Raw genomic sequence first — 27,280 nt, forward strand, 5'->3', positions numbered from 1 at the left:
GCATCTCCACAAATATATTCTATACTGCCGTTAAGCCAGTGTATGTATCATGTAGAGATTGCTGCATACACTTGGATTTCAGCTATATTAATTTATATAAAATATGAAGATCTTTAAAAACCATAATCAATATGATGATATTCATTTTATAATTCACGATTATAATAAATAGTTGCTATTTTCCCGCGTAAAATTATAAAAATCATGGCTACCATAATTTGATCAGTCATTGGCTATTAATTTTTCGGTAATAATGTATAATTTTTACATTCTATTTTTTAAGGAGCACAATATTACATTAATAAAAATTACATTAATAGACGATTGATATTATTATTATTACTATTATTATATTGATATTGGTATAGAGAATTTTTAATATATTGTAAAAAAAAATATAAGAAAAATATTTTATTATAAAAACAACATTTTATTTAACAGATACAGTTTTTTTGGTTATAAACAGGAGCATGCTTAAAGATCGTTGTTGATTTTTCTATGATTTTTAATTGTCATGTCAACTGAGAAGTAAATTTCAAGGTATGTAGAATAATAGAATTTTTTCTTTTAAATTTAAATCCATTGAATAATCCATATGCTAGCCCCCAGAACGATATTTATGATTTATGCATTTGCTTATAAAAATGTCAAATATTTTTTACCAAGATCTAAAAAAGAAAAAAAAAAGAAAAAAAAACAATATATACGGAATATCACTATAAATTTGTTAATTCTATATTCGTAAAAAAATAATTAACTACCCGTAGTGAGGTGAAGGGTCAGGTTGTGACCAGGATGGTTCGTAATCTAAATGAGCTGCTTTGTAAACTGGCGCGGGTTTTTCGATAATTCTTGAAATATAAACAGGTTTCTCAACATATTCCACATATTTAACAGCTGGGGGTGATGACACATATATACGATGAACTTCAGGGGCACTATGGTATCCAAGTTTATAGCTGGAAAAAGAAAAATTTAAAGAAAAAATAGAATTAAAAAAATAAATAAATAAAATAAAAAAAAAAAAAAGAAAAGAAAATTTAGACAAAATCATGATGAGCCACAACAAATGATTATAGATATCTATACCCTTTAGCAACACCAACACCAAATCCTAAAAGTCCAGCGCCTAATATCTTTTTCTTTAAGAAAAGTGTCCTCTTTGTTCTTGTATGTACTTCAGCTCCATTATTCAATTCGTCTGTTGTATCGAGTGTTTTAAATGTATCTGCATGATGATCGTATTGATTATCAACTTCTGTAGCTATGCATAATGCTATACAACTGCATATAGCTACGACGAGGAAGACAGTATAATGTTGCATCTACGATATCAAAAAGACGATATAATGTGGAATTTTTTTTTTTTTTTAATAAATTTTCCAAGAGGAAAAGATACATGATTTTTCTGATTATTAAATCACGTATCATTTACTTACCTTTAGTTTTGGTACTGTACACTTCTGAATAAGAAAAAGTACTGTGACTTACAGCGAGCGTTTGCGTGATTTTATAGTCAACCTACCTCCTGGTTAGCAAAGACACAAATATATTGTGAAGTCTGGACACGAACGATCGTTTCGTTGGGCATTTATTCGGTGTTTTTGACTTTCTGTCTTTATATCGATTTTCTTATAGATTGTTACGATTAATTAATATACAAAGACATATGAAAAATAATCTCATCTAATTAAGAGGATATTGTAGTATTTAATTAAAAAATTATAAATCCAACTTTGGATTTTAGATTGAAGAACTCAAGATACATTCTGCTCATTTTTTTTATATATATCTCATTCTCTCTTTACTATGTACATATATGTATAAAACAGAAGTATAAAATAGGATATTAATAAAATTATATAAAAAAAAATTATTATTTCTTTTTTTCTTTTTTATAGGTCCTTGTTCGACTTTCATATGTGGGCTACTGTTCCAACCCATTAGTGAAATTTCCGTATGAGCTTACGAAATCTGAGTGGACATCAGACACTTTCTATGTCGGTCATCGTTTTCGTTTTCACAAAGTGTACTCGCACACATCAGTAAGTAAGTTGACGTATTTGCTATCTCATCGATGTGCTATCACTTTCTTGTCTCGCACCCTCGATTAGTCGACTTCTTTATCCGCATTGCTCACTTCAACAACTACATATATAATAGCGCGAGTGTACAATCGAATATGGTTCAATGAAGGTTCATTTGGATTCAGATCTTGTAATTGAACATATACACAACGTGCGATCGAACGTGCTTGGGATCTTTTTTCTTTCTTTCTTTCTTTCTTTTTTTTCTTCATTTTTTCTTTCTATAACTAAATTCACGATTAGATAATGCAAATAAAATTGTATGCATCACGTAAGAAGGAAGTATAGCAGAGAATAAAAATCAACGCAAATTTTGTCTGTCTTCGTATTAATTTGAATTTGAATTTGAATTTATGAACATTTCATTTTCACTTTCGATTATTTATATCTACTTCCTTACCGAGAAAAGAACATGAGTATCGAAATCAGTACATAAAATTAACGTCACGTAATATTAGCGAAGACATTGCTTCGATTACAGCACTACTATATGCTGTAATCGATGATATCAATATCATGTTAGCATCTATTGTATCTAAATCATTAACTTTTATTCGAATGATCGCGATTTTTTTCTATTTTATTATTATTTTATTTTATTGTTTTTTTTATAAAATATTACCAATAATAAATGAGTCGGTGATTGTGAAAATAGTTTAATTATAAGTGAACAATTTCAAACGCGCATTTTTGTTAATATATTATTTTTTAAACTTTCAAATAATATAAAAGAATTATTTTTCTCAAGAATATCGGGTTCAGACATATTTCCCAAGAATGCTGTTTTCAGACAAATCTCTCAAGAACACTTTCGTACTGCATTCTGTAAAATAAATATGTGTATGTAAATAATGTGAAAATAATGAAAAAACGAATATATATTCACACATACACAATATATAAAATTATCGCCAATAAGAGCCGTGATAAGTCGAATGCCCGTGTCCATATCCACCTCCATGACCGTAACCACCTCCATAACCGTAGCCACCTCCATGACCGTAGCCACCTCCATAACCGTAGCCACCTCCATAACCATAGCCACCTCCATAACCATATCCACCTCCATGACCATATCCCCCTCCAAAACCATAGCCACCTCCGTAAGCATATCCCCCATGACCACCGCTGTAACCACTTCCCAAACTAAAAAGGATTATTCAATAAATTGTTAATAATAATCCTAACGATTTTTGAAAAACATAATTAATATTCATTTAAAATATCATATACTTACTATTTAGCTTTGTACAAGCCAGCACCAATCAATGCTTTTGCTCCAAGGGCAGCACCTCCAATAAGAAGGGCTTTTTTAGCAAGAAGAGCACCACCACCTCCAATTAGGGCAGTTTTTCCTAAAAGTAAACTTCTCTTCTCTTTTACCTTACTTTCATTGTTGGGATTCAATGATGAATTTAATAAATCTTGAGTGACGTCGGCTGCATAAGTCACCGTCAGAAGTGTAATTAATGCCAATACGTAATGGAGCTTCATCTATCAAGAAAATAAAAGTTCTTGAATGTTTTCTCTCTCTCTTTCTCTTATATATATTTTTTAATGTAACAATATTTTATAATATTATATATTTATATCGTGCAAGTTTGTATATAATATTATAAAATAATGTAATACATAAAATGTATACGATGAAACGTCCGAGTTTTGTTGTGTATATATATATATATATATATATATATATATATATATATATATATATATATATATATATATATAAAGAAATCAAGGCGTTTCATTGTAGATACTATGTATTATTATATAATATTATATTATTTATTTATTTTTTTTTAAATATAATGATATCGAAATAAAAATCACAATTAGATATGATGAATCACAGTGTTCTTTTACGAATCTTCTTAGATTGTGTCTTGATCTTAACTAAAAACTAACGTACCCTTTCTTAGCTTGAGTCTCGAAAGACTTTTTATAGCATAAGATCGCGGAAGATGCCCCTACCATCAAGAGATCTTTACTAGTCACTAAAATGTTTAATTTCTTTCTACCAATGGTTTCCTTTCACAGATACTACCCACGTTATGTACATACGTATATATGTATATATTCGTGTTCTCATAGAAAATACAAATTTATCTTTCATTCTCATCTTTCCGGTTTTCTTCATCTCGACTTACCTTCGTAAGAATGACATTGAACTTTGCAGACATTTTTTATTTGAAAAAACGATGAATTCCTAGTAATTTAACGCAATCGTTCTAATTGCTTACGGACCTTCGAATTCCAAATTTTAACATATAGTTTTTTCTAATTTCATTTTTTATCAGTAGATTAATAATGGGTCAGGGATTATGAAAAAGTATCTTAAACAATTTTTCTTTGGAAATATATTTTTATATTTGTTGATTTGAATTATTCCGAAATTATATTTCTGATGTAATGACAAACAGAACAAGTAAATACATTTACTCTTGACAAAAATAGTTCTTTTATGTAATTGAACATTTTTTTAGAAATATCGCATAAAAGAACAATGTGTTTTTTTAATATTTCAATTGATAGACCACTTTCATAATCACTGGCTCAAATTTAAATAATTCTATTTTAATTTTTGGTGATAATAAGGTTTCTTTCTTTCCTTTTTTTTTGTGTAATAATTAACATTCAAAGAGGTCGTTTTACTCTAAACGATTGTGAAAGATCAAACATTCATATTCAAATGACATCGCAAATACACATTATATATATCTATATACAACTTCTTGAATATCATTAATACTTTTCTTCGTTTTTTTAATTTATAATTGTAATAAAATTCCACTCGTTTTTATGATTTAGGAAATAACTTACTATAGTTAAAAAAAAAAAAAAGCAAATGTATATAATAAATTCATTGAATGAAACTATCGTGTAACCTCTTCTAGCTAAACGAGTTTTACAACGTCATTAAAAATCATTGGAATTCCCAAGCAAAACTTGTAAGGAGTAGGAATATCATTAACATAGTACATTTCATTGATGATTTTATTCAAATCACTTGAGGCTACACGTTTGATTTTATAATTCTTTTTTTAAAGGGGATATACCCATTCATTTTAACACACCTACATATATTAATTGAATGAGAGGATATTAACAACGTAAGAGAAAATTTATATGACTATAAAAGGAATCAAAAAAATTTTACGTAACGAAAAAAAAGCATTCTTATTAAGCATTTAATTTTTATCATTTAATATTAAAAAACTTGATTTAATTTCGATATGAATTTGTTCGATGTTACACATCCCTTCATTTTAATTTACAATTATAATGAAGATAATTATAAAACATTTTTTTATTATCATAGATATTATATTTTTTTATTATTCTATATTATTGTTATGTAAAATATACATACACACACATTGCATTATACGTCGATATGTTACTATAACACATAATATATATGTTATAATAGTAAAACGATAATAATTGCTTATAAAAGGAATATGCCGCCAAAAAAAGAGAAGAAAATTCGATGGACAAAAGCATTAAGAAAAGAAGAAAAACTAAAAAAGGCATTAGAACGACAATTAATGTTAAAGAAAGAACGTTTACTTCGCGAAATCAAAATGGGCGTTCTAAATACTCAAAAATATCGTCAATCATGGCGAGAATTAATGATGCGTGCAAAAATGCCTATTATCAAAGAAGATATTGAGACTACTTGGCATACATTCGATCGGATCATTGATAATAAAGATCATAGGTATTCTCTTATGAATCACGATGAGGACTATAATTAACAGAAGAGATTAAAACGAATATTTTATTCGATGTAGTATTCAAGTTTTAATCAAGTCTCTTGACGAAGCTAATGAACAATATGAAAGATCTAAAAATAGTCACAACGAAATGATCCATCGTTTATTTAACATATATAAAATGAAAACTAAAGCTATTTCAACGACTTACCAATCAAAAATTAATGAAATCCTAAACGAAGTTAATATCGATATCATTGGGTTCAGACAAAAAGGAAATGAAGATTTATCCCAGTTGCAATCTATTATTTCTATTATGCAAAACAATTTGGATAATTCACTTAATAACACAAAGAGCAAAACAATGAGTAAGTCTAAAAATATTAATAAATATATCAAACGTGTAAAAATAGATGTTGATCTTTATTCATTTTGATGATGAAGTATCTATTAAATTATATTAATTTAAAAGTATCTATTAAAATTATATTAATTTTTATCGATATCGATTAATATATATATATATATATATTTTTTATTCGTACAGTCTTTCAGCGATATCATTTAACTTAACTAATTTTTTAAAGGCAAAATCGATTCTTTTGTTGAAGACAAAGTTAATGTGCGAAGATTGGCGTTAGTTGTGAAAGAGAATGAAATGAATGAATTTTCAGCGGATCTACAAAAAACTATTGCTACATATCATAAAAGTATAATATATTTTACATCATTTCTTCGTATATTGAGATGATATATATCATGTAAATAGAACATTTTAGATACAAAAAATCGACGAAAGTTATACGATGTTGTAAAAGAAAAGGATGAAAAAAATCAACAGATCATAACTAAACAATATGTACGTATTGCTGTTCTATCTGAAACAATATCGAAATTTCGCGAGAAAATGGCAACTCATAAAGCTAACGTTAACAAGCAGTTTAAAGAAATTATGGACGAACAAAATTTTTTTTATACTTCATATTGGATTATGAAAAATCGCTTCATTTCTGGTAAATATTCGTCCATGCAATATGAAATAATTCTATACGTTTATAAAGATTTGTTATAACGTAATTTGTATTCTCAACATCTCAATCTTTACAGAACAGAAACAAGATAGAGTTCAATTAACTATAACAGCAACTGAATATAAATTGACAAAAAATTACTTAGAACGACTTGTTAAGAAAACAGAAAATTTACTAAGACTTCTTTTAATTTGTAACAAATATGAAACTATAAATGAAAATATATATTCTTATACTCATTATAAAGAATTAAGTCCTAGAAAAATATTTAGTACGTTCGAGTTGAAAGGAAGTGCGGAGGTAAGATATAATTTTGAATTCATATAATAAATTTAATCTTTTTTTCTCTTTTCGACACATTTTTATGAAACGTATATCACTCATAAATGTGTTGTACAAAATACAGATTATACATAACTTTCAAGATTTAACTAATTTTTGGCGTCGAATCGGTATAGTACAAGTGGCCATTGAAGAGCTAAAATTAGAGAAAGAAAATCTACGAAAAGAAATTAATGAATCACAAAAAATTATTCAATATTATTTGTCGCGTGAAGCAAAAGCAAATTGAATTTCATAATATATATACGTTTATGATTAAAAAATAATAAATTATTTTCAATTATTTTGAAAGATATCGTGACAAATAATCATTTGTTGATCTCAAAATACTAATATAGAAAATGTAAATAAAATTCTTGAATTTATTATCGCATGTTTTTGTTTGTTTATTACATTAAATGCGATATAAACATGTATATCTAAATTGTAATTTCATTTATTAAGTCTTTATGTACAAATGAATACGTAGAAAAATTATAACATTCTAAAATAAAGTACTTGAGAATTACCGTATTACGTATTTAAATAGTTTATTAAATTATATAATAAAGTGATATTCAACAAATATATCACTTGCATCGACATCGAAACAGCGATAACGTTACTTTCGACCTATAAAAATGAACGTTAGTTTAGTAACGTATATTTCAATGTACACATACTTCTTTTTTATAACGTACTTGTTTACAACTTTCATTATTATAAAATGAATTTATAATAATAATGTATCACTTGCGCGCATAAGGAACCTCCGTTTATAATTCAGTGCGATAATTTATGTTTGTGGGCAATATTCGACAACAATTTGTTACCAGCAAGGAATGTAACTACGCCAAGTCCCAAAAGATAACGCAACGTCACAAACATGTTTAATTTTAACCAGAAGATTCCGAACAGTAAAAAGATACCTTTAAATGAAAAACATATATATTAAACAGTTATGTAAAACAATTTTTATATTATATAATTCTTAAAAAAAAAAAAAAGAAAAAAAAATAGATTGTTGAGAATATCGGGCTACAAATATAGCTGAAAATGTACTATACTTGTGAAAAATTCACTTTTTCTTTCTGCTCAATTGAAAACAATTCAATATAAAATATATTGCCTGTCAAGCATTGAGCATAATATCAAGATTATTATTAAATCTTAATAGTTACGAAATTATATTCAACAGTTGGCAATAAAAAATCTAAATTTACCTCCCAATCCAAGATGAAATGTAATAGCACTAATAGACAAGGGGAAATTAGATATATTGACACCGAGTTTTGCCCACAAAATGATTAATAAAAAGGCAGGTGCTAAGCATAGACCGGTAAATAAATTGGATACAAAAGCTGGTGGCCTCTTCTCCGGTTCTCGGAACATATGCTATAAATTTCAAAAAATTAATTGTCATTTTATGTATATATGTATATAAAATGTATATACATATTTATATGATCTATATAAATTTGTCATTCAAAGTTTATAACATAAATCCAAATGATGAAGTAATTTGGAAATGTAAATAAAATTACTTTGATGTCATTTATTCTGCCAATGTTATAGAAGTGATATAAATAATTAGAATATTCTATCACCAACGAGCACTGGCTTTTATATATTCTATTGATTGCTGACAATTACCTTTATTTCTGGTTTTGTTGTATATATATCTGCTTTTTGTTTGAAAAAAGCATTTTTTTCATTTGATTCAGTAGCAACGGCATCAGGGAATTTCAAATTTACTGTAGCAATGGTCCACTCAAAAGAATTACTTAATATAGCATCGCCAATAACTAACTCAATGTTATAATCACCGCTGCGATATCCGAAGTTTATTGCTGCCACTGCTAATGGCTAAAATATAATCGATAAATAAATCATCTCATCGAAACTTTTAAAATACAATTATAAATATTATCTATAGCGATATTACCATATCAAATTTATAAACATGAGCATTATCTGGTTCGGCTACAAACGTGATTTCATTGTCATTATAAGTATTAGTAACAAAGGCAGGTGACAAACGAATAAATGCTTGGTGAACGCGCATTGGTTTTTTGTTAGCTGAATCTTTCAACAAAAATCTTACAACTAATTTTTGTTGAGAATCTGCCTCTATCTTATGATTTAATTTTTCAGGATATGTAACTCTATAATATATGAAAAATTTTATTTATAATAAAATTTTGATAATCTTTATTACTTTTCAATATTTTTTAATACCTTGCTAATTTTGGTTGTGTAGTTTGATCAGCATCTCCTGTTCCTATTTCTAAATAATCAACGATTACTTCAGAAAGAACTTTAATTTTAATAGTATTAGTAACAGATGCTGCTGATACTGATATTTTATAAAATCCACGATCTGGTTTAGCTTTCATAAAATCCATTGTAAATAACGTCCTATTAAGCGATAGAAAATTATTAAACAAACTAAATAAATTGTAAGAAAAAAAATTATTTGTTGAAATTCTAAGCCTTTCTTATATTGAAAAAAGGTTTAAGGGGTCATTCAACAATTAATATACCCCAAGGTATAGCTGACATCAATCTAATACTATTGAATCAGTAAAGTATTGGGGATCAATAAATCCCAATCTTAATTAACTTACTTGTCTGCTGTTGAAGATTGTAATGTTTCTTTATTAATAATAGCAGTATCATCTTCTACTTTTGTAGCAGAATTTGCAATTACTTTAGGTACTGTTGGCAATGGTTTACCAAAAATATCACAAACTTTAATGGTAACAAGTGGTTGTTTGCTTGAAACAATAACTCCTTCTTCAGGTAGTGTAATACAAACTAATGTTTCATATTTGTTTACTCCTAATGTATTTAATGCTGAGAAAAGGCTTACAACTCCTTTGGGAGTTTGGACAGATCGTCTTGACAAAAGATAATTTGTTAGCTTAACAATTTGTGGAGATGTCAAAGGTGGTCTTTTCTTTAATGAACTACTAAGCTTAAAAATACCATTTACAAGAAAGCCTAAAAATAATTTCTAATTTAAAACAATCATATTAATTTCATATATAAAATATCACAAGCATATTAATTTTTTTATCATATATTAGCTAAACATAAATAACATAAGATTCTTTACTTATGACTTACTTGTTATAGATAATCCACCTTCAAATTGCAAAAACTGTCCATTCACTTCATCTGCTTGAATGATAGCATCTTCGATACGATCAAAAGCAAATGTACCCACAGGCCCAAGATCAGAAGCAATGTGGAAAGTATATCCAAGACTAAATATAAAATACTCTGTTTCATACTTTAATATATGTATAACAAAAGTATAGAATAACTATGTTATATAATCATTATAATAAATATATAAGACTTTTTCTAGTCCATATCTCATATCAATATTAACAATTAAAACAATTAAGTCAAAAGAGTTATTAATTAAGTTAACTTACTTCCACAGACTTTCATCTTTTCTAAGAGCTACTTGTAATGTTTTAGCTAATTTCTCGGATTTTTCAGTAGTTAATTTTTGTGATAATAGTGTTAAAGTATTTACAGCAAAATATAATTCAGCAAATGTTGATGTATCTTTTTCAATAGTATTCATCAAAGCCTATATGAAAGAATTTTACAATTAATATGTATTACACATATAATTTTATAATTTATACAAAAAAAATATAATGTTTCAGTAAAAAAAATTTTCTTCACTGTTCTTACAGTAGAACGAAAGTTATAAAGCATCATTAATTATTATATTTCTTAATTATTAATTTTACTCTTAAATAATAAATATTATTATTGGTAACATATAATTTTAATTATATAGTAATAAAAGTACCTTTGTAATTGCAGGTATTGGTAAACCTTGACATGTATCGATAATTTTCCACATTGATACAATATAAAAAGCCGTTTCAGGTATAACATTGTTACCATCTCCAATAGATTTTGATAGATAATTACAAATTTTCTGTAATTTGTATTTAGAATTATTAATTGATAAATATGAAATATATAATTTAACTTTTTATATCTGATATTAATATCAGGAAGACTAATCAAAAAATCAATGTATTTCAATATTTGCATATTTCATCATATATTAATATATCTATAAATATCTTATATCAAAAGTAATTAAATAAATTCAATGATTTATTAATTAAAAGTACCTACTTCTTTATTAGGTATAGTTTCTTGAAGAAATTTATATCCATATACACTATAATAAGTTGAAGTTACATCTTGTAGATTTAAACCAGGGTCAATGACATTTTTCAAACGTATTTTATCATTTTCTGATAAGTAAGAAATGACTGACGGTACAGTTTCTGTTACCGTACAGGTAGCAGATAGAATTGATATCATCAAGAAAAATAATATAGCTATAAATACAGAACAAAAGTATAAATTAGTTTTGCTACTCTACTGTTATTTTACTAATAATTAATTGCACAAAGTAAAGTAAAAATATGTAAAAAGAAATACGCAAAAATACACAAAAATAGCGAAAATATAAATTAAACGAAATTATCTTTCGGTAAAGACAAATACAATCTGCACAATAAGACTCTAAAATACTTTTAGAAACATATTGTATAATTTATATATATGTATACACCGATTACAATTTAAAATAACAGATAAAAAATAAATCTACACGGATATATTCTTATTTAAAAACAATTTTTAACTTTTTCTTATTAATAAAATGTTACTCACCCGCCATCATGGCAGTATATATTGTACAGTGCGCAGGCACACCGGCCACGCTGGCTCACGACCTCTACTTCTCCGAGTTTCCAAAGGAAATGGCTCTTTCCGGCTCGCACACGTGTCTCCGCTAGACTCGATACTTTGTTATATAGAGGGCGCTCATAAAAGCTTTCTGATTGGCTAATCGAATTAGAAACCAACACAGCCATTGGTACAATATTATCGATATTAAGCGCAAGTGCGATATTTCGAGATAACCAATCAACTTCACGAACCAACCAGCAATCAATTAATAAACTCAAAATGACTTCGAGTTGTACATCTAATTTCATTGGTCAACTTACTTCCTACTCATTCGTAGGTTAGCACTGTTGTGATAATCACACTTAAATAAGGCATCTCGTTTATTTATTATTTATTAGAAAAATCAAATATATTACGACGAATAAATTTCTTTAAGGACATATAACGCATCATTACTCTTATTTTTTCTTATTACTTTTATTATATATATCACATAAAAATATAAATCTGAAATATGTATATGTAAGGTACATTACATCGTAATGTAAAAATATATTAAATTTGTATGTAAATATTCGTGATTATATTCAATGTTAATATCGTCTGGTAGATTCATCAAATATCTCCCGTTCTTCTCTGAGATAGAGATCATCTCCTAGAATTCTAAAATTATTTAATGATTATATATTATTATATTACAATTAATTGCTATCACAGATACACAATACTGCTCGTAAAAATTTCATACTTCTCTGTTAATTAATCAGAAAAATTTTATAATATTTGTATTGTTGTTAAATAGCATCGACTTGTATGCATTTTTTTTTGTATCAATATAATGTAATAATATATAAATGTTATGTAATATTTACAAAACTACTTACAATATTATTCTTTTAACTTAGTCAAATAATACTTACATGAATAGAGGTTATTTCGATCATCTTCAGTTATTAATGTAAAATGCACATTGAAGAATACTCGTATTCTTAATTTCATTCTAGATGTTAAGATATTTCATTAAAATATACAAAACTGATAATCAATATTGTCAAATGTCTCAAAAGCTGAATTTATATTCGATCTATTAGAAAATAATGTCATTAAACCAGTGTCGTTTCGTAGTTTAAAATTTTTAAGGTCATATATCCAATTGTACGTAATATTTATTATGGATTGCAAAAATTAATTTCTTTATTCTAAAGTGCTATTTTGAACGTAAGGAATATCAAGGAAATAATATGCTTTACGATTTTGCTACAGTTGGGGAATGTGCAAGTGTGATTTATATTCTTTCTTTATTTTTTCTCTTTTTTTTTTTTGCAAAAGATAGAAGCTTTTTAACCAAACCTTTTTTGTGTCTTCAGTATTTCCTCTCAAGGTCCATTTTCCAGTTTTGTTCCCAGGGATATGGAACTACACAATTGAATACACAATATTGGACTAAATACATTGCAGATATCACAACTAACTATATTCTTTCATGGTATTGAGAACTTTGTAAACCAGAATGAGATGGACTCATAACCCAGTTATATGTCTGCTTGTTTTTGTTTGTAAATATCACGTGTCACAGAAAACACAAATCACAAATTGTTACTTTTATTACTGATAATGAAAACTATAAGGAAAATGATTATTTTCTTCATCCCTAAAAGAGAAATAATTTACAAAAGCCACAAGCACTAAAAATTTGCAATCTATTATGCTTTTTGATATTTTTGATATCGTCATTTAGCAAAGAACAAATCACAACACCATATTCACTATGAACTTCACTTTTAGAAAAGAAAAGAAAAGAATTAATATTGCATAAAAAACTTTTCAAAAAATAAAATGCATTCCAACTTAATATTTAACACACGAGCATGCATTTTCATTTGAAAGATTGTATAATGTCTTCTCAATATTTATCTCAATTAAATGTTCCATTTAGTTCTCTAACAAAAATTAACCTGTTCTGAAAATTTATCTACTTGAATAAATCTGGATAAAAACTTGATTTAAAATATGTAACACTGTTTATGACATTGTACGAAGATTTGACTTTGGTATATGGATAACGGTATCAAGAAAAGTAACACATACTTTTATTTTTGTCTGCATAAATGTCATCTATTTTTGTTCGATCACCAGGTGTACTTAACCACTGCACCTTCAATCGTATTTGAGTATGGTTCAGATGATACATTGTTTCTGAAATATTTATTATTTTTCAGAAACATTTATTTACATCTTTCCTACTCAAAGACGAAACACAAACACTTTTTTTTTTACATCACTGTACACATTTTCAAAGCCTTTTTATTATTTTTTTTTTTTTTTAACTACCACCAAACACTGTCCTTTAGATAATACGTCCTCACTTAACATGAACTTTTGTAATCAATTCGGTGATACACAGATGTTATCAACTTTTTACGCAGAGTAAGTATATTCTGTCTCTTCCTCACTATCTTCACTCTCAGACACTCTCTAAACTTTTAAAACTCATGAAACTATGCACAAAATATTTACTGCACAATCACTTAAGTGGTATAGCACTCAAAAGAATCTACAGATATAAATCAAAAATCAAGTTCATGGAAATGTGAGTTAAACCATAATACTATGAATCGACAGTCCTTATCTAACATATTTTTTCAAACCAGGCCTTTCACATTCTTCAATATGAATACATAATTTATGCACTGTTATTCAAAGGCTTTTTTATTAGCCAAAGAGAGATATAAAAGTTCTCTTTCGAATTTATTAATGAAGCTGTTAAAATGCAGCAACATATGTCCAGTAGTTATTTATCATTTTTTATCACATATGTGACCCTTATATCAAAATGCTTTTTTTGAGTCATTATCACTGCAACATGAATAATCTGTCAAACAAAATACGATACTTAATATATCATTAGGCTCAGAGAGAAGTTACATTTCTTCTGTTTATAATAAGGATAAGATATCTGCATTCTATTGTCTCAACCAATGACATTGAAGTCAATTCCTGTTGATATAAACACATCTAATAAGACTCTATATAAATATGGAAGTCACAATGTTTTTTGATAGTATTAAAAAAAAAATGATAATAAAATTATATACTATAAATGTGAAAGATCTGTGTACAGTAACATCATCATCGTTAAACATACAGATATATGTGTATAATACAGATAAATTCTTATACTATGTAGTTAAACATTTACCTCTGATTATAAGGGTAATAATATTGTTTTATGTCAAGACTCTTATAGTAAAGGTACCTTATTGAAAATGATGTATATCATTTTTGTGATTACTTTAGAATTCCTCAGTTCAAGTAACATTACAAAGTAGATGTCACAAATGTTTTTTGATACAATATAAGTATTATTTTTATTATTTTTGATGAATTTACTTTGATTTTTTCTGTAAGATGCATAATAATATACTATTATTAGAATATTGGAATAGAAACATATATTATATTAGAAAATAATATTTAGAATCCATTAAAATTTTTTGAACTCACGTTTTAATATATTTTTGTTATTTAATTAATTAGTGAATCTATATTATTATAAACTTGAGTATTTAGACGGATTCAAGTATGTCTGTTTTAAATATTATCTACATCTGAGAAATAAAATTAATAACATTCAAATGATATTTACTGTGTAAGAAAAAATGATCTATGTTCCAACATTTATCTTATTTTATAAATCTTGATTCAAATAATGTTATTTAAAAAAATTATACCGGCATATTACACTTTAAAATGATTCTATTAAATACCTCAAAAATAATTAAATCAAATCTATGATAATAATACTTATATAGATCAAAAAGCATCAATCATTGCTACAACTTCTGTACATCATCCTATACCACCTTACCAATTGAATCAAAATAATACTTTCCATAGAAAGTATTAAAACAATGAATTAATTTTGTTATTTATGGATAAAGCAACTGTTTTTATGTCACTTGTTTAAAATTTAGGCACTGCCACCCTTAACAACAACAATTACCAAATGATCCTCTTTTAAACCTTCTTCGCTTAAACTAGGACATGTACGCTTCAGGAGCTCTGTAGAGAAAGCACACGGTGGAAATGCATAGAGTACTCCAGTTCCTTCTGTATCTTTATTTAAAAGCGATATAACACCTGCTGCTTCTTTTTGCTTTAAATAAGAAACCAAATTACGAAGTGGTCGTGTTTGAACATTAGCATCATCATTTGTAACAGCTCCACTTGATCCAGCAAGACCAAGAAATATAGCATGCGAACTAGAAGTTTGTATTCTTTTAGATACATCATCCAACTTTGGTTGATCAAGACGAAGACGCTGTGTTATTCGTAGCATATGTTTACCCTCTTCATCTTTCATAAGAGCATCTATTATTTCTGTATCTCCATCTGTAAGATGAAATTTAGCTGGAAATAGTGAATTTTTTAATATTAATGCACCTTGCCAAACTGCAATGGATTTCCGTGCTACTTCGGGTAAAGTACGAGATGTGGAAAGCATTCCTGTACGAGTATTCTCAGAATCAGAATCTGAATCCATTTGTCTTCTACGTGGTGATCTAGATCTGGACCGATCTACACCCGGTTCTCGCGATAACGATCTCCTTAAGCTACGAGGAGTTTCATATTCCATTTCTGGTGGAGGTCTACGACTTGACCAATCAGCTTCATCGCGAAGATAACCTTCGGGACAAGTACCGCGATAACCACCTCTTCCACCACCTCTTCTTTCATGCCATGGTGCACTTCCTCGTCCCCGAAACCCTCTTGGTCCATAACCAAATTCATTTTCAGGACCATAAGGATCATACGGTGATTCATAATCTACTAAGCGTGGTCTAAAGTCTGCATTGTCTTCAGGATATGATCTAGGTTTAAAACCAAAACCTGGTGTTACATCTGCGAAATCAACTCTTAATCTTCGGTCAGGACCACCAAGAGGAAAACCACGCATTTCCTTCACAGCAGCCTGTGCAGCATCGATAGAGTCATAAAGAATATATGCGTTACTATCACCTTTTATGTAATCAATTTTTTTAATTGCTCCAAATCTGTCAAACTCTCTTTCTAATTGAGGTACTGAAGTCCAAGGACCTAAACCACCAACCCATATTCGTGTAGTGGGAGTTGCTTTACCATATCCTATCTTGCATTGAAACTTTCCTATATACTGTCCAGAAAGTTCAACTTTGCATCTATGAGCCATATCTAATGTTTGGAATCGTACAAAAGCATATGCATTTCCTGTTCCTGGTGGTGGTCTTTTGATATCAATATCATCAACAATACCATATTTACTAAAAATTCTACGTAATTCTTCCTCAGTTATATTGATTTCTAAGTTACCAGCAAAAAGAGTTCTGGTTGCAAGAGGGTCATCTTCCGGAGATACATGATGCAGATAATTTGGAAATTTATCTTTCTTATTTTCAACTCGTTCGAATCCATGAACAGGATGACGAAGCATCATATGTCTAGGTGGACCATAATGATGAGGGGGACCTGGATGAACATGAGGTGGTCCGTGATGAATAGGTGGCCTAACAAATTCATGATGAGGGGGTGGTATTGTTTCTCTTCTCATTTCACGATGAGGAGGCAAACCTACAGGAGGTCCATATACACGTTCATATCGATCTAATGGTCTATGCCTATCTGTTGGACCTGGAGATCTAGCATAATACCGTTCATAATCTGGTGGTGAAACAGATCTTTGTCTACGATATGTATCAGGTCTTTCATAGACTGGTTCTACCAAAGCTACTTTATCATACATTATAATTCGTGGTTTAGCATGTTTTGCATCTCGTGCATCTTCTGAGCTCCTGAAGCACACATAAGCAACGCGTTCATCTAATTCATGAGAAATTCTTATAGAAAAGTCACCAAACTTTTTGTATTCTCTATACAAAGTATCTTTAATTACTTCATCACTGGCTTTTGGATGAATGGAACTGACACAAAGAACTTTATAACTGTATGGCCGTTCTGGTGGCAAATCACGAGGTGCGCGCAAATAATCATCGCGATGTGAACTTGACTCTACATAACGCGCATGAGATGACGCTCTTGCTGATGGACTAGGACTTCTAGCACCTCTGCTACGTCGTCGAATACGTTCTGGTGTTATCCGTTCATCACTTGAATCATCATATCTATAAATTGATAAGAATATAATATTAACTATTAGAGAAAAAAAATAAAAGTATGACAATGATATGTGATTTGCATTCACCTAAAAACAGTAATATTTAATAAAATAAATAGTATTATTATATATAAAAAATAATATCACAATACGCAAAAAATACTTCGCCATATTAGTTTTATATATATACATATATACACATACGTATACATATATATACACATATACATATAGTTAATATAAATGTATACAATAAATCTTAATTTATCATAATTTAATACGCAAATATAAATTAATAGATAATAAATATTAAATTAATTAAATGATAATGGAGACATTGTTCGAAGAAATAATGTTTATAATGTCAGAATACAAGAAAGATTTAACGAGTAGTTTATACTTATTTGAAAAATATAGAAAGAAGAACTAATGCTTACCGTCCCATGGAAGATCGACTTCGTTTCACCCGAGGAGGCGGAGTATCACGACTCGAACTTCTTTTCATGTTGTTGCGGATCTTAACCGTAATTTTATGTCGGTCGTCTCGCGGAATCCCAATCATCAACGCAGTTTAATGTATCGTAGTGAAATAAAGAAGAAGAAATAATATCTTCGCACAATCTTGCGAATGGAGAAAATGTTTAGATATCAGCGTTCAGTATTTTTTTTCGTCAGAATGTCTACCTTCCTCTCGAAAGGACACACAAAATGGCGTTTTAGTACTGTCTTCAATTTCTACGTACTTCCGTTTGCAATATGATTTCAATAGAATTTTTAATTTATTAATTTAACATGATTATTATATCAAGATAAGGAATATTAAGAAATAATTTATGATAAGAAAATGTAGTTAAATGAAATTTAACGTATACGAAAGTAAGAAAATCCATATGGTTGTTCCAAGCAGTTGCAAATACGACGTATCATGCGGCACAAAGAACTATCATTGGTCGACGTATAATAGCTTCTTTTCATTTTATCGACATGTTTGCCAATCCAAGTAAATTTTTTTTTAACGATTCGATTATCATTCAAAAACGAACACACATATTTCTTCGATCATTATTTGCGAATTTAAAAAGTATTACTTTTTATTTAGGTATTCATAGAAATATATCTGAAATTAGAAAATATATTATAGTACGTCATTTGATCAATAAACAGCGCTAGTGTCGCCAACGTTTGTATTTGGAATTGAATTTCTATGTTGAATGCTATATCATTGTCGGAAAGTAATTTTATTGTCTACTTGTGGCTTGTTTGTACAACTGACGGCTTGTGCGTATATTTGTTTGTATTTTAATAAATAAGTATTTCGTTTTAAAATAGATTATTTTAAGTGGTATTTGCATTTTGGTTAAAATATTTCAGTGAAATGTGTGTGGTTTGTGTTTGTTTTCTTTTCTTTTTTTCTTAAATAAAATATCTATTTAATCGCGCATTACACGTATATATGTTGAGTAATCCAACAATAAAATTCCTTAACCTTCTTTCCCAAAGATTTGCAAATTTAATGCGTGCTTCTCACACAGTCCTTTATTTGAATGCAATCCAATAATTATAATTATTTTTTATACAGAAATATTCTTGTTTTATTGTCGATACAATACTTATGTTAATAAGCGTTAAAAATTTTTACAATATAAAATTGACTAAAAATATTTCTAATAAATAAAAATTGTCATAAGAGAAAAATGGAGAATGTCTGTAGGTTATGTCTTCGAAAGGAAGAAAGTATGTTGTCTATATTTTCTTTTGGCAACGAAAAACTACTTTCACAAATTATAAATTGCTGTTCTATAGAGGTGAATATTTTATATGAATATTAAATTATATGTATTTCGTATTACAATTTCGTATTAAATGTATATTAGCACAATCGTTACACGTTTCAGATATCAGAAAACGATATATTACCTAAATTAATATGTATAGAGTGTGTTAAAAAATTAGAAGGTTTTAACGAATTTAAAAAAGAATGTAAAAGATCTGATTATGTATTACGCGAACATTATAAAATGGAATTTAACGTTGGGTTTAATTTAAATAATATTAAAATATATCAGGTATGTAACAAAGCTATTTTTGTTGTTGTGTTGGTGTACATACTAGTAGATATATGATTTTAGGACGTTTATGTACAAACTGACATGGTAAGTGCACCATTACAAATAGAAAAACCATCTTTGTCCACGCAAGCTAAGAAAATAGAGAAACAAAATAATTTCAATATGTATTTTAATACTAACGATAATCATAATCAAGATGACAATACGATAATTAGTTCTAAGTACTTAGATCATGTAATTTCAAGTACTTCAGATAGTCAGAATTCTTTTGAAACTAATGATAAGCCACAACTTCAATACAAGTGGACAACAAGTATGAAAGCCTTGGAAACTGTTGGTATAAGAAAGAGCAATCGTTTAAAAAATAGGCAGATTTCTACGTGTAATTTTTGTCAAAAAGAATGTACATCTAGAAAAGCATTACGCGAACATAGTAAACATCATGAAAAAAATCCCAAGCAAAAATGCAGTAGAACATTTAAATGTGAAATATGTAAAATGCCATTTAATAAAAAACTCAAACTCAATTTGCACTTGAGAATACATGGTAAAATATTACCTATAAAAAATAAAAAACAATATTTATGCGATGTTTGTAGTAAAACTCTTACATCTAAATCTGGATTACAAAGGCATCTCAAAATTCACAATGATTCCAGGCCATTTGCTTGTCAATTTTGCAGTAAAACTTTTATTATACTCAGTTACAAAAAGAGACACGAAAAAACACATAGTGGCAATAAAGATTTTGTATGCCATATTTGCAGTGCAGCATATGCATCTCCTAACGGATTCAAGTATCATTTAAAACTTCATACGGGAGAAGCTAATTATTCTTGTGAGGTATGTGGTAAATCTTTCAGAAGGAAAAGACACTTAAAGGAACATATTTTTACTCATACCGGAGAGAAACCATTTGTTTGTAAAATATGTGGGTCGGCTTATGCTAATTCTGGTACTCTTTTTGTACATGAGAAAAAATGCAAATCTAGACTTGGTCGCGGTAATACTCTTTCTCTGAAGAAGGAAGAACTCAAATGAAACTTGGAAAAGTTTTAAATATTACATAATTTCCTAAGTACCTGATTCCTACAGTTAATATGTGTCTTTCAAGGTTGTTTTTTTGTAACCTATCAAACATCTAAAATGTGTGTAATTTATTTAAATTAAAAATACTTATATATATATATACATTTATATATATTACATATATATATATTTACTTTCACTCTAATCCTGTTTGTAATTTTGTATTACGTTCAAATATATCGTCTGGAATCGCACGCATTCAGCTATACAATAAACTTATTTACAATGGACTTAATACAATTCTTTGGTATTATAATCGCGAAGAATTGAATGTGTTGCAAATAACGTAAAATAAATAAATATTTTAAGTCTTTGCAAGCACGTGAAAACGATATTAACGTTGTCGCTCATTGAACTCTGAGATTCAATTTTCTGGACAAAAAATAAATCAAATAAAAGAAAGACGGCTAATATTACGATGTTGACCCTTAATAGTAAAATCGATTAAAGGTAGAAAACGAAGCCAAGAAAATTATCGGCAGTTTTGTTTTCTTTGTATCGCCATTTCTGAGGAAGCGATAGCCATCCACTCGTTCGTGTTAGACTTAAACCAAGTAAGCCCTAATGAGTATTTACCATTTAAATTAGCATGTTGACAATGGCTGAACCACCAGCCACCGTGATAATTAGCCGCGCAATCGGTGGAACTAATATCCATGTCTCTGTCCTTAGCACTAAAGGCCATATTGTTCTGATAGGACAATGCGTCGGTTGCATTTCCGGAATAACCGGAAACACGGAGCTTATAACCGGATTCTTCGGAATCAACATTGAAGTATTCATATTCTGCGTGCCAATGCGTACCATATATATCCATCAGATCGATTTTCAACCTGCTACAATTGTCTCGAGTAAGTCTATGAAGTGCTTCATTGCCTATCCAAAATTCATTCACCGGTGAACCAAAACCTGCTGCATAATCGTTCCAGGTACGATCGAATTCGACCATACCGTCGATGCGTCTTGAGATAACGATCCATCCCTTATGACACGAGGCTAGCAACGGTGCACCTGGACCAGGTGCAAGGAGAGTAAGGCCATCTCTTTCGTCGCAATTACCTGGTAAGGCATCGACGATCAAGCGATACTGATCCTCCACCTGCTCGAGCTCGTGAGTTATGTTGCTTGCTTTTTCTATAGACGACGATAAGTCAAGACGATTAAGGGTATCGTTGAGTGCGTCGATAGACATTTGATGTCTATCGCTTCTTTCTTGGAGCTTAGAGGCACTCACACTGAGCGCCTGTACGGCTCTTCGGAGATTCGACAATTCTTCTCTAGTCAACGATAATTCAGCTGCTTTTCTGGCGGCATTAATATCCAATCTTGCGATTTCTCTTTTAGTATCCGATCCATTACCATCGACCTTGTCCTCCAACGTTTGTACAGTTTCAAACAATTCAACCATCGTTTCGCTAAGCTTACTAGTCGAGGACAACTCTTTACTCATATTTTTCAAAAGTAGAGATAATTGCTCCTGAGCCATCTCCAAATTAGCTACACGACCATTCAAGTAATCCTGATTTTCATATACCACTCTCTTCTCTATCATACCACGTTTCCTCGAGACTAAAGAAATTTTATGTTCTAGATTCGTCAGACGTTCCTCTATACGATGTACCAAAGGTCTCGAATAACTATGCCTTTTCCTACTTTCGTGCAGCACTTCGTTTTTGATTTCATTGTCTTCGCGCAACTTGTCCTCGTGTCGATGAACGGAAAACCGATGGGATCTGTGCTCGCTCGGTGTATCGCATTTCAATGATTTCAATTCGATCTGCACAGTGCCGATCTAAACAAACGAACAAACCAAAAACGAAAAGGAATAAATTAATCAGATAATTTAAAATTGGAAATATATAAGTGGAAGATAAAGAGAAAGACGATGACTCGAGTGGAACTGTTTAAAAAAAGAGACGAGAATGATTATTGGAATGTCCAAAAAGAAAAAAGAAAAAAAAAGGAAGGAATACGAAACATCTGCTTTTGTCGAAAGAGCGCAACGAACCACGACACATACTGGGCCTGTGCGTGGTACTTATGAACATTGGTGGGACGAAGAGGGCATCGCGAGTGAAGGGCCCGTAGAGAGGGAGGAGAGAGGGTCGATGCTGCCAAACGAATGGAACGCCGGAATGAAGGGGGCCGATATAGCGAGGAGCCAACGGCGGCAGCTGTCGGCCGGTAAAACGAGAAACAGAAATGGGGAGCCACCGGTTGCCGGCTGTACGAACGCGGCAGGTGCATCTCTTGCGTCTGTCTTTCTTTCTTTTTTTTTTATTATTGTTTTTTTTCTTGTTGTTTTTCCCTTTCTTTTTCTTCTTCGAATAACTACTAAACACGTTGATGCGTCAACGTGTCTCTTATGTTTACGTATACGATAAACGTCTTCGTGGATCGTATATTATTAATCGTATATGCATATAAATAGTATTCTTTTTTTTTTGATATTATTACCTGACTGGCGACATCGGCGCAGGTGCGGGATAGCTTGCTGGCACGTTCCTTCATAGCTGTGATGTCGATGCGAATTGTCCCCAGGGCAGCTTCGAATTTGGCGATACGACCGCCGAGATTACGAATGCCTCTTCCTACCTCGGCAACGTCACCCTTCAAAAGGGACAATTCGCTTCGCATCCTTGATCTTTCTGCTAATTCCTCACTGGCATTTCTTGTTCTTAGAACTTCAGCGACTTCGCTCTGTAACTCGGTTACTGCACTACCCAACCATCTCACCCTCAAACGCTCGTTTTTCGCCTCGTTGCCACTTCCGCCTCTTAGCTCGTTTACTTCTTTCCTGTAACGACCGTAACAATAGAAGATTGGATTGATTTTCCTTGGTATCAATTTGTTAGTTAAAGTTTCTTAAGTTATCTCTCTGTCTCTCTCTCTCTCTCTCTCTCTCGGTTTATCTCTATCTCTATCCCTAGTGAGTTGAACGCCTTGTGAATTCATCGAGCATGCATGTTTCATTAGATGACTTAGTTCGCAGACGAATTAAAGATTAATGAGTATAAGAGGTCATTGCTATCTATAGAAACGTTTATTGGAAACGTTTATTGTTTTTTCTTTATTGTTAATTTTCTTTCACAACACATATACCGTATCGATTGATATGAATTTTCTTCTTTCCCTTTTTTTCTTTTATTACACACATACAAGAGCTTACACCGTATAAGAAAATAGAAAAATCAACGAGGTAGGTTGCTTGCTTGCTTGCCCGCGCGTTCTATCGATCGTACGAGAATTGAAAAGAGTTACGATCGGACAAAAAGAAAAGAAAAAGTAGGAGAACATAGAAAAAAAGTAAAAAAAAAGGAAAGGTCTCTCTCACCTCAATAACTCGACTTCTTTTCTGAGTACAATCAATTCTGTATTTTTCTCTATGGCATGTTTCAAACTCTCTTCCAAGGCATTGTAATCCTCTTGACGATGATAAAGAAGCGCGTTAACTTGTTCTTGCAATAATTTCACTGTGTTCGCGAGATTCTCGTTATTTAAAGGGACTGTCGTAACACCGTTGATCGTTTTTAACATAGCAATCGCTAATAAACACAGGGTCAACATTGCGTCGTTAATAATGTTTAATGCGATAACTTTATATATATATATATATATATATAAATATATATATATAAATATATTGATATAAACGTTGAATGACCGAAATCACTAATGTTCCTATAAATTATGTCATTGAGATGATTAGATTAAATGAAATATCTATGTGTATGTCATGGACCACGATATGGAACTCGTGATAACTAATAAAAAATAAGGAGTAAGCACGTAGAATTCTGTCCGTATTCCTGGACTCTCCAAGACTTACTGGCGTCTCTTCGACGAGGTACGCGTGTATTATATCCGTTGGCTGGACAAAGGCATCAGGGGGATACCAATGTGGAGCAGGTGTTCGCCAACACCAGGCGTCCCAGGTATACATCGTTGTGTCTCTCGCCTCTTACTCTCGCGCGTGTACACCCTCTCCTTCTTCTCTTCTTCTCTACCACCACCACCAGTACCAGCACCACCACCACCATCACTACCACTAGCACCACCACTACCACCACCACCACCACCACCATTACCATTACCACCACTACTATCACCATCTCCTTTTCCTCTTCCTCTTCCTCTTCTCCATGCTTCGTTTCATTCTGCCCCTGCTCTCTAAGAACGCCTGCCTGCTTTACCCTCGAACGTGCCATACGATTTGCCCTTCCGTACTCGAATAACACATTATTGAAGTTAACCGTACAAATCGTCTTACCTATATACACACACATCTTTTCTTTCCTCTTTCTTAATATTATTACACAGAATCGTTAGACAATTTGGTTTTTCTTCGATTCTCCCGTTCGAATTCTATTCTACGATTTTTACTTTGCATATAAAGAAGAGTTTTGAATGTACAAATTTTATTATATACATATTATGTTTCTTTCTTTTTTCTTTTTTGCTTTCATTTATTTATTTATTTATTTATTTATTTGTTTGTTTTTTAGGGATTCTTTTTAGATTCCTCATAATATTTTTGAAGAAAATTACTATTTTATTTTTTTCTTTCTTTTTTTTTTCGTTCTTCTTCTTCTTTTTATTTTTATCTCGCAGGCTCCTCCACGCGCACGCCACGCGACATCGATGGCCTCCGGTTCGCTCGTGCGAAAGATGTAAGAGAGGAAGGGAAGAATACTCAAAGAAAGGAAGCAACTTCATTATACTCGCAATCTTTTGTGCCGCAGGTAAAACACACGAAGATATTTTTGAACTATAAGAAAAAATAATATTATAATGACCGAGTTAGATAAAAAAGAAAATCTAAAATCTCAGCTTTGATGTAACGTTTAAGTAATAAATGAAATATATCCAGTGTATACAATTTTATATTTAACGAAATATATCTATGAAACAAGAAGACAAATCGTTCGTTAAATTAATACCTACAGCAGACAGCTCTCGTAAAAAAGTGATGCGATGTATATAATTTCTTATAAACTTGGAAGGTTTCATTGATATAATCGTTACAAAACCAATTGCACGTTCTTCTTTTACGTGTTTGAACAATTGGTAATACGATATCAAATTTAAACGTAGAACGTAGGTAGTAAGAGAGAAGGGTGTATAACCGAAGGCACGCGCTTCAAGGGTTCGATGAAAGAAAATGAGAAGAGAAAAGGACGGTGCGCGCTTGTGTTTATAACCACCAACTCGGTCGGTCCATAATATATGTGTATGTACATATATAGATATATACACACACTGATTTTAGTTGTATATATATATGGATGAACGGCATACTCGATATGCTAACACGAATCCTTCTGCCACGCGCCGCGTGCTTGCTCAACCGTAGGAGATCCCTACTCCATATGCCCCCATAACCCAATGGCACACGACAGACTGCAAATGCATCTCTCACAGGCATCTTTATGGACATCGATGCCCTTATAAAAGGCGTTTCGCATACAGGGCAGGTTCGCTATACAGATCAACATCTTTCTCGATTGTCAGCTGGTAAGCGAGTTTTCAGTGAAACGTTTCTTTCTTTTTTTCCTTTATTCTACCTTATTATTTTTTTTTCTACCTGCTCAAAATAGTTGACATTTTTCACATTTTTCCTTGAAAAAAATGCGATATTCCCGTTCAATTGATTATATATCGAAATTATAATCTCTTTTAATTTAGTCATCCCTTAAAGACATTTTATTAAATTTGTTTTACAATTTTGCTACAGATTGTTGTCGGTAATTTTCGTTTGTTTGTATTTTCTTTGGTGGAGAGAAGGGAAGGGGAGACACGGTCCAGGAAGGGAGGAATGTTTTCATTTTGTTTTCTTTCTTTTTATATATATATATATATCTATATATATATCTATATTGTTCTCCTTCCTTTTTCTTCTTTTTTCTTCTTCTTCTTTACATATAATTTTTTTCTTAGTGCGAATTTGAAATGCGCGTATCGCAATATACTTCGTCCTTCTAAATTTCTATCACGAATTTAACAACGTATACATATATATTACTGCGCTTTCGAATTTACTTGAGCTCTTGCGTGGGAAAATGTTTTCTTACAAAAA

The 27,280-nt window shown here is 30.4% G+C and overlaps 7 protein-coding genes and 2 long non-coding RNA genes across 15 annotated transcripts; 4 read left to right on the forward strand and 5 right to left on the reverse strand.

Annotated features, from left to right (window-relative positions):
- Positions 1–47: 47 nt before the first annotated feature.
- On the forward strand, positions 48–2,401 carry LOC127063730 (uncharacterized). Of its 3 annotated transcripts, none has more exons than XR_007781461.1 (3): positions 48–247; positions 442–540; positions 1,902–2,401. It is a non-coding gene; the product is annotated as an uncharacterized LOC127063730 (long non-coding RNA). The 3 variants fall into 3 exon arrangements; XR_007781462.1 differs by lacking the exon at positions 48–247 and adding an exon at positions 264–362; XR_007781460.1 differs by lacking the exon at positions 48–247 and having other exon boundaries at positions 277–540.
- On the reverse strand, positions 458–1,926 carry LOC127063728 (uncharacterized). The gene is made up of 4 exons (XM_050993824.1): positions 1,440–1,926; positions 1,090–1,325; positions 762–959; positions 458–668 (listed from the first exon to the last, which is right to left on the reverse strand). The coding sequence occupies exons 2-4, from the start codon at positions 1,323–1,325 to the stop codon at positions 659–661; spliced, it is 444 nt and encodes a 147-aa protein (XP_050849781.1). The 5' UTR covers positions 1,440–1,926; the 3' UTR covers positions 458–658.
- A 326-nt stretch (positions 2,402–2,727) lies between the features above and the next one.
- LOC127063727 (uncharacterized) lies at positions 2,728–5,849 on the reverse strand. Of its 2 annotated transcripts, none has more exons than XM_050993821.1 (4): positions 4,003–5,849; positions 3,325–3,581; positions 2,980–3,233; positions 2,728–2,910 (listed from the first exon to the last, which is right to left on the reverse strand). In XM_050993821.1, exons 2-3 carry the CDS (start codon positions 3,579–3,581, stop codon positions 2,993–2,995), a joined length of 498 nt encoding a protein of 165 aa, XP_050849778.1. In that variant the 5' UTR covers positions 4,003–5,849; the 3' UTR covers positions 2,728–2,910; positions 2,980–2,992. The 2 variants fall into 2 exon arrangements, with proteins under 2 accessions (XP_050849778.1, XP_050849780.1); XM_050993823.1 differs by having other exon boundaries at positions 3,924–4,007.
- A 685-nt stretch (positions 5,850–6,534) lies between these two features.
- Positions 6,535–7,322, forward strand: LOC127063862 (uncharacterized). The gene is made up of 3 exons (XM_050994128.1): positions 6,535–6,822; positions 6,917–7,140; positions 7,299–7,322. The coding sequence occupies exons 1-3, from the start codon at positions 6,717–6,719 to the stop codon at positions 7,320–7,322; spliced, it is 354 nt and encodes a 117-aa protein (XP_050850085.1). The 5' UTR covers positions 6,535–6,716.
- A 280-nt stretch (positions 7,323–7,602) lies between these two features.
- On the reverse strand, positions 7,603–12,200 carry LOC127063710 (dolichyl-diphosphooligosaccharide--protein glycosyltransferase subunit 2). Of its 2 annotated transcripts, XR_007781458.1 has the most exons (12): positions 11,878–12,200; positions 11,332–11,540; positions 10,994–11,125; positions 10,605–10,765; positions 10,291–10,430; positions 9,789–10,164; positions 9,400–9,579; positions 9,107–9,326; positions 8,815–9,027; positions 8,385–8,556; positions 7,863–8,090; positions 7,603–7,794 (listed from the first exon to the last, which is right to left on the reverse strand). XR_007781458.1 is itself a non-coding variant. In XM_050993790.1 (11 exons), exons 1-11 carry the CDS (start codon positions 11,885–11,887, stop codon positions 7,945–7,947), a joined length of 1,959 nt encoding a protein of 652 aa, XP_050849747.1. In that variant the 5' UTR covers positions 11,888–12,200; the 3' UTR covers positions 7,603–7,944. The 2 variants fall into 2 exon arrangements, 1 of the variants encoding a protein (XP_050849747.1); XM_050993790.1 differs by having other exon boundaries at positions 7,603–8,090.
- Positions 12,201–13,983: 1,783 nt separating this feature from the next.
- On the reverse strand, positions 13,984–18,987 carry LOC127063707 (RNA-binding protein spenito). The gene is made up of 2 exons (XM_050993779.1): positions 18,484–18,987; positions 13,984–18,053 (listed from the first exon to the last, which is right to left on the reverse strand). The coding sequence occupies exons 1-2, from the start codon at positions 18,606–18,608 to the stop codon at positions 15,866–15,868; spliced, it is 2,313 nt and encodes a 770-aa protein (XP_050849736.1). The 5' UTR covers positions 18,609–18,987; the 3' UTR covers positions 13,984–15,865.
- A 270-nt stretch (positions 18,988–19,257) lies between these two features.
- On the forward strand, positions 19,258–21,398 carry LOC127063715 (zinc finger protein OZF-like). 2 transcript variants are annotated; one of them, XM_050993801.1, is made up of 3 exons: positions 19,258–19,851; positions 19,921–20,112; positions 20,176–21,398. In XM_050993801.1, the coding sequence occupies exons 1-3, from the start codon at positions 19,741–19,743 to the stop codon at positions 21,154–21,156; spliced, it is 1,284 nt and encodes a 427-aa protein (XP_050849758.1). In that variant the 5' UTR covers positions 19,258–19,740; the 3' UTR covers positions 21,157–21,398. The 2 variants fall into 2 exon arrangements, with proteins under 2 accessions (XP_050849758.1, XP_050849759.1); XM_050993802.1 differs by having other exon boundaries at positions 19,259–19,851; positions 19,942–20,112.
- Positions 20,779–25,822, reverse strand: LOC127063711 (protein scabrous). Of its 2 annotated transcripts, XM_050993793.1 has the most exons (4): positions 25,034–25,822; positions 24,539–24,749; positions 23,662–24,001; positions 20,779–22,996 (listed from the first exon to the last, which is right to left on the reverse strand). In XM_050993793.1, the coding sequence occupies exons 2-4, from the start codon at positions 24,739–24,741 to the stop codon at positions 21,677–21,679; spliced, it is 1,863 nt and encodes a 620-aa protein (XP_050849750.1). In that variant the 5' UTR covers positions 24,742–24,749; positions 25,034–25,822; the 3' UTR covers positions 20,779–21,676. The 2 variants fall into 2 exon arrangements, with proteins under 2 accessions (XP_050849750.1, XP_050849749.1); XM_050993792.1 differs by having other exon boundaries at positions 24,539–25,822.
- LOC127063729 (uncharacterized) lies at positions 24,994–25,873 on the forward strand. The gene is made up of 2 exons (XR_007781459.1): positions 24,994–25,139; positions 25,816–25,873. It is a non-coding gene; the product is annotated as an uncharacterized LOC127063729 (long non-coding RNA).
- The last annotated feature ends 1,407 nt before the right edge of the window (positions 25,874–27,280 follow it).

The sequence above is a fragment of the Vespula vulgaris genome, chromosome 5 (assembly GCF_905475345.1).
Source record: "Vespula vulgaris chromosome 5, iyVesVulg1.1, whole genome shotgun sequence".
NCBI classification, from domain to species: domain Eukaryota; kingdom Metazoa; phylum Arthropoda; class Insecta; order Hymenoptera; family Vespidae; genus Vespula; species Vespula vulgaris.